Source organism: Hyaena hyaena, unplaced genomic scaffold, assembly GCF_003009895.1.
Source record: "Hyaena hyaena isolate Hyena2069 unplaced genomic scaffold, ASM300989v1 scaffold_29, whole genome shotgun sequence".
Lineage (NCBI taxonomy): Eukaryota > Metazoa > Chordata > Mammalia > Carnivora > Hyaenidae > Hyaena > Hyaena hyaena.
In genome coordinates this window covers 2,824,855-2,833,066 of record NW_024080661.1, presented here as the reverse complement: position 1 = coordinate 2,833,066, position 8,212 = coordinate 2,824,855, and the positions used below count along the sequence as shown (strand labels likewise).

The following is an 8,212-nucleotide window of genomic DNA, read 5'->3' as shown; positions in this document are numbered from 1 at the left end:
ATCCTTATTTTTGAAGTGGAAATAAAAACTGGTGTTTTTGTTTTGTTTTTTCTAATTAAAGCATTGAAATAAGAAAAATCCATTTCAGTTCAGGAAAGTGGCCTCAGCATCTGCTTTGAAGATGGGGGGGGGAACCCTATTGATGTCAGCTCCCTTTTCAGCTCCGAAGATGGATTCGAGCCCCAGTCTTCTTCTACCCCTTGTGTCTCTTCTCTCACCCCACAGGTCAGCCGCTCCCAACGGACTCGGGAGGAGGGGGGCAGACAGGGGAGGGGGGGGGGTCCGGCGCCTCACGTGACCCCCGCGGGTGCCAATGTCCGGTCGTGAGGGCATCAGGCTCTTGCAAGTTGCCACCCGCTGCCCGGGCCTCGCCCAGCGATGCAGAAAGCCACCTACTACGACAACGCCGCGGCAGCGCTCTTCGGAGGCTACTCGTACCCTGGCAGCAATGGCTTCGGCTACGACGGTCCCCCCCAGCCCCCCTTTCAGGCCGCCACGCACCTGGAGGGCGACTACCAGCGCTCAGCGTGCTCCTTGCAGTCTCTGGGCAACGCCGCCCCGCATGCCAAGAGCAAGGAGCTCAACGGCAGCTGCATGAGGCCCGGTCTGGCCCCCGAGCCCCTGCCCGCCCCGCCCGGCTCCCCCCCGCCCAGCGCCGCACCTACCAGTACCACTAGCAACAGCAGCAATGGGGGCGGGCCCGGCAAAAGCGGCACCCCCAAGTGCGTTCCCGGCTCCAACTCCACCCTCACCAAACAGATATTCCCCTGGATGAAAGAGTCAAGGCAGACGTCCAAGCTGAAAAACAGCTCCCCCGGCACAGGTACCAGCTCTCCGCCTTCCTCGTCGTCCGCTTTTGTCCGGGCCAGGAATGTCACTGTTATTCTAGCACCCAGCCCCCAGGCGCCCAGGCGGCGGCCGGGGAACAATATCAGGGGGCGGCCGCAGCGGCGCTTTCCCCGCAGCCCCCGCCACCTGATGACCCCTGACCCCGCCAACGCGCTCTCCCTCCAGCCGCCCTTCACCTGGGCTGCCGAGAGCTCCCGAAGGCCGGGCGCTGGGCCTCAGCCCCTTTGCCAGGCCGCAGAGCCACGAGACGCCGCCAGTAGACGCAGAGTCGTCAACGATTGATTATTATTAAGTATGATTACTGTGGGTATTAATCACAATCGCTCGCGCCGCCCGGGGTCCCGGCCTCGAGGCAAGGCCGCCTCTTCGAGCCACACTTCCGCGCCCTGCCCCCCCCCCCCATGTTCAGATTCCCCCAGGGGTTCTCCGGGGCCTCCCACCTTGTCCACAGGACCGGGCGGGAAGTTTGTGTGGGGGGGGGGGGGGGGGGGGGGGGGGGGGGGGGGGGGGCGGGGGTCTTCCCAGAACCCGGAACTGGGGATGGGGGATAGAAACCGTGCGCAAGAAAACCCAGCTCTAAATAAATGGCCATGCGGCTCTGTCTGCGTGACATGATCAAATTTTCATAAGCTGGGCAGCAAGAGGAGAACAGGTCTCTTAATAAATGCCACTATTATAGAGTGTCCGCTAATGCGACGGGCGTTGGGGGGGGGGTGGCGGTGAGGAGGAGGCGGGGACGGGAAGGGGAGGGCGGCGGGGGCTCCGAGTCCAGGCCTGGATTTATTAAGAAACCATGCATTCAATTTCGGCGTGTTCAGTAATTATCTTTTATTTCATTTTGTCCCCTTCCCACCCCTCCCCCTCGGATCCAGCGGAGGGCGGCGGCGGCGGCGGCAGTGGCGGCGGGGGCGGCGGCGGCGCAGGCGGCGGCGGCGGCGGCGGGGGAGGGGACAGGAGCCCCCCGGGCTCGGCGGCGTCCAAGCGCGCGCGGACGGCGTACACGAGCGCGCAGCTGGTGGAGCTGGAGAAGGAGTTCCACTTCAACCGCTACCTGTGCCGGCCGCGCCGCGTGGAGATGGCCAACCTGCTGAACCTCAGCGAGCGGCAGATCAAGATCTGGTTCCAGAACCGGCGCATGAAGTACAAGAAGGACCAGAAGGCCAAGGGCCTGGCCTCGTCGTCCGGGGGCCCCTCCCCTGCCGGCAGCCCCCCGCAACCCATGCAGTCCACGGCCGGCTTCATGAACGCCTTACACTCCATGACCCCCAGCTACGAGAGCCCGTCGCCGCCCGCCTTCGGCAAAGCCCACCAGAATGCCTACGCGCTGCCCTCCAACTACCAGCCCCCTCTCAAAGGCTGCGGCGCCCCGCAGAAGTACCCCCCGACCCCGGCGCCCGATTACGAGCCCCACGTCCTCCAAGCCAACGGGGGCGCCTACGGGACGCCCACCATGCAGGGCAGCCCCGTGTACGTGGGCGGGGGCGGCTATGCGGATCCGCTGCCGCCCCCTGCCGGCCCCTCCCTCTACGGCCTCAATCACCTTTCCCACCACCCCTCGGGGAACCTGGACTACAATGGGGCGCCCCCTATGGCCCCCAACCAGCACCACGGACCCTGCGATCCCCACCCTACCTACACAGACCTCTCCTCTCACCACGCGCCTCCTCCTCAGGGTAGAATCCAAGAAGCGCCCAAATTAACACACCTGTGATGGGAGGGGGGCGAGGTCTTGGGGTGGGCGAGAGTGAGGAGGGGCGCAGGCGCGGGGGGGGGGCTCTGAGGGGACAGCCTGGAGGTCTGAAGTGGCGAGGCAGGGAGGTGAGAGCCACGCTTGCTGGGAAGACCCGGGCTGGAGCCCCTTCCCCTCTCCCCCTGGCCTGAGAAGTTGCTTTCTAAGGTCCTCCAGTCCATGTTCCATCCGCCTGCCAACCCAGGGGAGAGGAATCCACAGCAGCGTGTGGAAAGGATCCCCTCCACCCTAGGCCTCCAGCAATACCCAGTTGGAATCCCACGCTCCGGAGTGGGGCGGAGGAAGAGCAGATAGGGAAACGAGGCAGAGAAGCACAGTTTTAAAAGCAGACAAGATGGCTAGGCCATCGCCCACCAACCAACTTACCTTCCATCTCTGTGAGTGATCCTTCCAGATCTCGATTTTTTCCCCCCTTTGCAGTTCTCCTTTAAAAAACAGACAGAAAAAAAGAAAGCCCATTTCAAAACCAAGGGCGCAACGCACGCTCCCCTCCCACTTCCCTGAAGCCTCAAGTTTTTCCTCCCATCTATCTGAGGTTTCTGGGGGGCACTCCCTCCATTTTTAGCCCCATATTTTCTGCTTTAGGACATTGATATCCACACCCCGCCCCCACCTATTACAGTTTTCAGAGGGCTCAGGGATGGCGAGAGATCCTGAAAGTCAGAGCTGTCTATATTATAAATATATATATTTTTTTCTTTTATGGCAAGCTGGGAGGTCAGAGCAGGCAAGGTGTCAGGACTGAAGCTTTGGCCACTCTGCTGCCTCTCATCTTCAGCTCCAGGACCATCCCCCTCTCTCCACAGAAAGCAATCGGGCGACGCGAGGGTCTACACTTTTCTTTTCTTCTGTTGCTCTCTTGACTTAACGTGAAAACAGGGTATATTTTAACAAACTGTCTGTCCCAGCCAGGGGCTGCAGCTGGGCCCGCCGGCCTTGCTCAGCCCCCTGACCCGGACACTTTTGTTGCACTTAGAGTTTACATTTTAATGGATATAAAAACAACTGTGAGAGGTGCCTGGGTCTGCAGGAGTCCAGCATCGCTCAAAAAGTGTGTGTTCTAGTGAACATTTTCATATATATTTATTGGTTATAGCCTGTTAAAATATTTTCTTTTTTTGTATTATTTATCCCCCCTTACATTATGTATTTATATGAGGGAAAAAAATGAAAAAATTGTACTTTTTTAGTATTTACTTGTTACAAAGGACGTTGTGTTCCCTGTCCTGTAAAACCAGCTATTTTAGTTATTATCGTATTCTAGAAAAGAGCTGTAGATTTATGTTAAACGCGTACTTATGAGCAATTGTAATTAGTTCTAAAAGGCATGAACTCAGCTCCTCTTGTCATTGTATAGTCCTGAATTTGTAGAATTAGAGTTAATTCCCTCTTGGAACTTTCTTTGTTCTTCCGTAGTTACTTTTTTCCTTACTTAAAAGGGTTGTCTGTCAAACAATTCTTGAATAAACTTTCTGTTATCAATTTTATCTTGTTCTGGTGGTCCAATTTAGAGAGCAGAGGGAGGCTGCTGACTGCCAAACTTCCCCCAAGGAAAGAAGGACATGGAAGACCCCGTCTTGGCTTTTAAGTACTCACTCAGACCCAACTCCCCACCCCCTTGCGGTGCCTCAGGCCTGGACCATTCTGCCAACTTCTTTAAGATTTAAATAACAAGTTGGGGTGGGGGGGATGGAAAGAGGACCCTTGGGTGCTCTCTTTAGGTCTTTCCCTTGGGCTTCCTTGCCTCTCGGCTTTTCACATTGACCTTCTGTCTCCTCATGCCTTTGGCCACAACTTCCTGGCACCCCTTCAACAACAACAACAATAACAACATCAGCAACAGCAAAATCTGGCCGCTTACTGCTTCTTCCAAGCAACCTAAACTTCACCGTTCTCTTCCGGAGCTACAAAGAAGTCGTCACGTGACCCGAAGCCCAACCACCATTGGGTCTAAAATGAAAACAAAGGAAAATGATTTAAAAAAAAAAATCTTGAGGCCTAGACTTCTCAGGTCAAACCTTAAACCTAAAGTGAAATTAAATCACTAAATAAAACTCGGGGCGGAGGGAGAGGAGGCGCTTTTGACTCCCCCCCCCCCCCCCCCCCCCCCCCAAGGAAAGGGGGAGAGGGAGGAGGGTGGGATCCGAGCGTAAATAAAATGGTCCCCAGGCAAACATGCAGCTCCGTTTCCACGATCCTTGGGAANCCGCCAAGGAAAGGGGGAGAGGGAGGAGGGTGGGATCCGAGCGTAAATAAAATGGTCCCCAGGCAAACATGCAGCTCCGTTTCCACGATCCTTGGGAAAACTTCATTTCTTAGTCGTGGTTCCATAAAAGTTTTATCACATTGGAGCGAGGATAGAGAGGGTCTGTCAAAGATGAAATGTCACCGCCGCGTCGCTGGAGCCGATAAGAGCGAAGAGACAGGGCGGCTGAAATATGGAGCTAATTCGTTGAAAGAGAAGCGATGGCTGCTTGCTGAAGAGATGCATAATTCTAATTGTAAGCGATGCGCCCGCATTGCTTAATTAGGAGCATATATTTGGTGGTAGTGGGGTGGGGGTGGGGGGGCCAGTGTCAGTGAGAATCGTTCCAGGCCCTCAGCCTTAAAGCGAGGGCTGATTTTCATTTTTATGTTGCATTCTGGCAGTCCAAGGTTAGTAATTACAGTCTTTATGCAACAATAAATAACAATAAAAAAGCAACCTGAATTCTACACCCCCTCCCCCCCCAAGTAGGGTTTTAACTGGACTCGGCTCATTCAAGCAGCAAGCAATTTAGCATCGGGTCAGGCTATAATTTAAAGGCATAAGAGCGTGCAAAGTTTGATTGGGATCAAATAACGCTCAAGGGTTTTTCTTTCTTTTTGTCTTTCTCTCTTCCTCTTCCCTGAATAACATTTTCTGAATGATGTAACTAGATGAAGCGCCATGTTTGGCTCTGGGGATGGAGTGGATTGATTATTTATCTAGCACGAGAGAGGCAGGCCAAGAGGAGGAATGTAGCTTGAGTTGGAAAAACACAGCTTTGGCCTGAAGCTGGGACTGCAGACGAAAAATAAGGGCCCACTTGGCTTGGTGTCTTCTACCCTTCTTTCTGCGAGATTCCAGGCGCTAGTGAGGCAGCCAGAGTCGTGGGGGGAAATCTCTGTGCTGTAAGATTCACAGCATAACAGGAGGCCGGGGGCAGGGAGGGGGGAGAGCGGTGTCTCTGGGAAGGAGGACTCTCTAGGCCCCTTTTAACACCCAACTTTTCTGCTGTTCTCTAATCTGGCCATAAAATCTGTCAGCAGGGTTAAAGAGAGCCGTATTTCCTGCAGGGACAGTCCCGGCCCTGAGTCGATGCGGAGAGAAGAGAAGCGCTCTCTACCCTGCAGCCAGCTGGAGAGGCTGCGGAAAAACTTCCAGGGCTTCTCAAGGGGGGGGGGGGTGACTGGAGGGAGAAGGACCCTCTTTCAAGCCTCACTGCACAACTTCCAGACCACTACCATTCGGATTCTTCTGCTCCCACCTCCCCTCCCCCACCCCATGCACACTCGCCCCAAAACGGCAAAAATCGCCCCCTTTGGAGTGGAGTCGGACACAACGGTCTCTGGCCAGTTTGCCCAGTTCGGGGCAGCTCCCTCTCTTCGGAGCCCTCCTGCCCCTGCGGCCCCCACCTACAAATCCCCTGGCTCTCCCCTGGCTCTCCTCTGGCCTCTTTAAATACTCACCGCCACCCACGCGGATGACTACTCACCGCCACCCACGCGGATGAATACTCACCGCCACCCACGCGGCTGTTACATTGACAGAAAGTTTCTAGCTCCAGCTCCCGGCTGAGTTGCCATTTCTCTGCTAACCAGCCTTCTCCTCCTTGCTGGGCAGCCGAGGGGAGGAGGGGGAGGGGAGGCCAGAGCCGTGGGAGTTCTCCAGACAAACTTTCCACCCAGCTCAGCGACCTTCCCTCTGTCCCCATTGCCCATCTGTTTCCCTGCTCTCCCAGAATCACCTTTCTCTTTTGCTATCACCCCCCACCCCCAGGCCTTTTAAAGGGATGTGGAATTTCGGCTGTTCCCTCGGCTTTCCCAAAGAGCCAAATTCTTTGATGCCATCGGAGGGAGCTGTCAGGGGGCTAAGATTGATCGCCTCATCTCCTCTCGGTCCCTCTGACCCACTTATTTAAAAATCTTCCCCCAGATCGACTTTTCATTTTCTGCTTTGAGATCTAGTTTCCCACCAATTGCTTGGGGGCCAGCGAGTCTGTGGCCCTCTCTCCAGTAAATTACAATACTCTCTAAAGTTCAGACTATCTTGAGCCCCTCAAAACAAATTAAAAAAAAAAATCCTCCCCTGCCCCAGAAATGGAATATCATCTCAGTAGTCAAATTGTTGCCATCCTCTTCATTCTCAGAGAATTATTTGTTGCCAGGGATGAGGATGAGGATGATGACCTGATGATTAAAACTAGCACGCTGGCAAAAATAGGAAGGGGGATTCTCTGTGTCCCAGGAGGGAATTCCTCTCCCCAAACGTTGACCTGAGTTTTGAGAGCGCTCTAAGTTAAATCTCCTACTACCCTGGTTCTTGTTAGCGTCCCTAGAGATAGATGCAGATACAGACTTGAAGCTTGAGTGAGAGCATAGGCACCTTAGACCCTGTCTGTTGTCGGTGTCGAAAAGGAGTGGGAGGGCCCCAGGTGAAGAAGGCAGGTGGACCCAGGGACCCGGGTAGTGCTGAACACACTGGGCGGAGAAGGGAACTGAGACCACACACCTTTGGCCGCCAGAGGCCTAAAAGAGCCCCTCACCATCTATCTCACTCCTCCGTGTCAGCCCGGGAGTGCCTGTCGATTTTCTAAGATTTATCCGTTGCTTTTGGGGGGTGGGATGGGGATGGTGGTGCCGATGATTGTAAATCTCTTCTCTTCCTTATTGCACCTTAACGCTGACCTGTCCCAAAGGATGGAAGCCTCTTTCCACTCCCTTTTCCTTCCACTTTGAGATCCTTACTCAGCTTTCTCCCCCCCCCCCGCTTTTTTTTTAATAGGGGGAGGGTGGGGGAGAGAATACTGCTGGCATTGTAAAGAAAGCACTAATGTATTCAGTTAAAAAACATTTGGAAAAGAGGAAGACTTCTCCCTTAGATTCTCTTGTTTTCCAGCTTTTGGAGCCTCCCATCCTGTGAAGGGGGTGAGAGAAAGGTTCCTCTAGCCTTTCTGGAGAAAGGGAAGCACGGGGAGAGGGAGTGTAGGACTGGGGGCCTCACGGTGTCCAGGTCGTGGTTCTCTAGAGTTTTTGAATCAATTAAAGCAAATAATGCTCTCTGTTTTCCACCAGGCCCAGCCGAGCGATTGGCCGAGGCCAGTCCCGTGACCATGAATTCCCTGCAATTTCGCAGGAGTCCTGGGTTTAATAGAGAGAGTCCCCATACGCTTGTATTTATCAGCAATATACAATTATAAAGGCCCAAAATTAAAAAAAAAAAAAAACAGAGAGAGAGAGAGAAAGAGCGAAATCTCCCCCTCCCAAAATCGCTCCATCACATAAACCTGGGGGGGGCAGGAGGGGGGGTCCCTTCCGATCCTCCCTCCTGACGCCCCCCCCAGCAGGCCCCCTCCCCCACCATTGAAAGCC

General features: G+C 54.6%; 1 protein-coding gene and 1 long non-coding RNA gene across 2 annotated transcripts; one reads left to right on the top strand and one right to left on the bottom strand.

Moving 5' to 3' along the window:
• Window positions 1–299: 299 nt before the first annotated feature.
• On the top strand, window positions 300–2,560 carry HOXB3 (homeobox B3). Its single transcript, XM_039227644.1, has 3 exons — window positions 300–823; window positions 1,301–1,358; window positions 1,747–2,560. Exons 1-3 carry the CDS (start codon window positions 379–381, stop codon window positions 2,558–2,560), a joined length of 1,317 nt encoding a protein of 438 aa, XP_039083575.1. The 5' UTR covers window positions 300–378.
• Window positions 2,493–6,438, bottom strand: LOC120228970. Its single transcript, XR_005527642.1, has 4 exons — window positions 6,363–6,438; window positions 4,461–4,549; window positions 2,966–3,024; window positions 2,493–2,554 (listed from the first exon to the last, which is right to left on the bottom strand). It is a non-coding gene; the product is annotated as an uncharacterized LOC120228970 (long non-coding RNA).
• Between the last annotated feature and the right edge of the window lie 1,774 nt (window positions 6,439–8,212).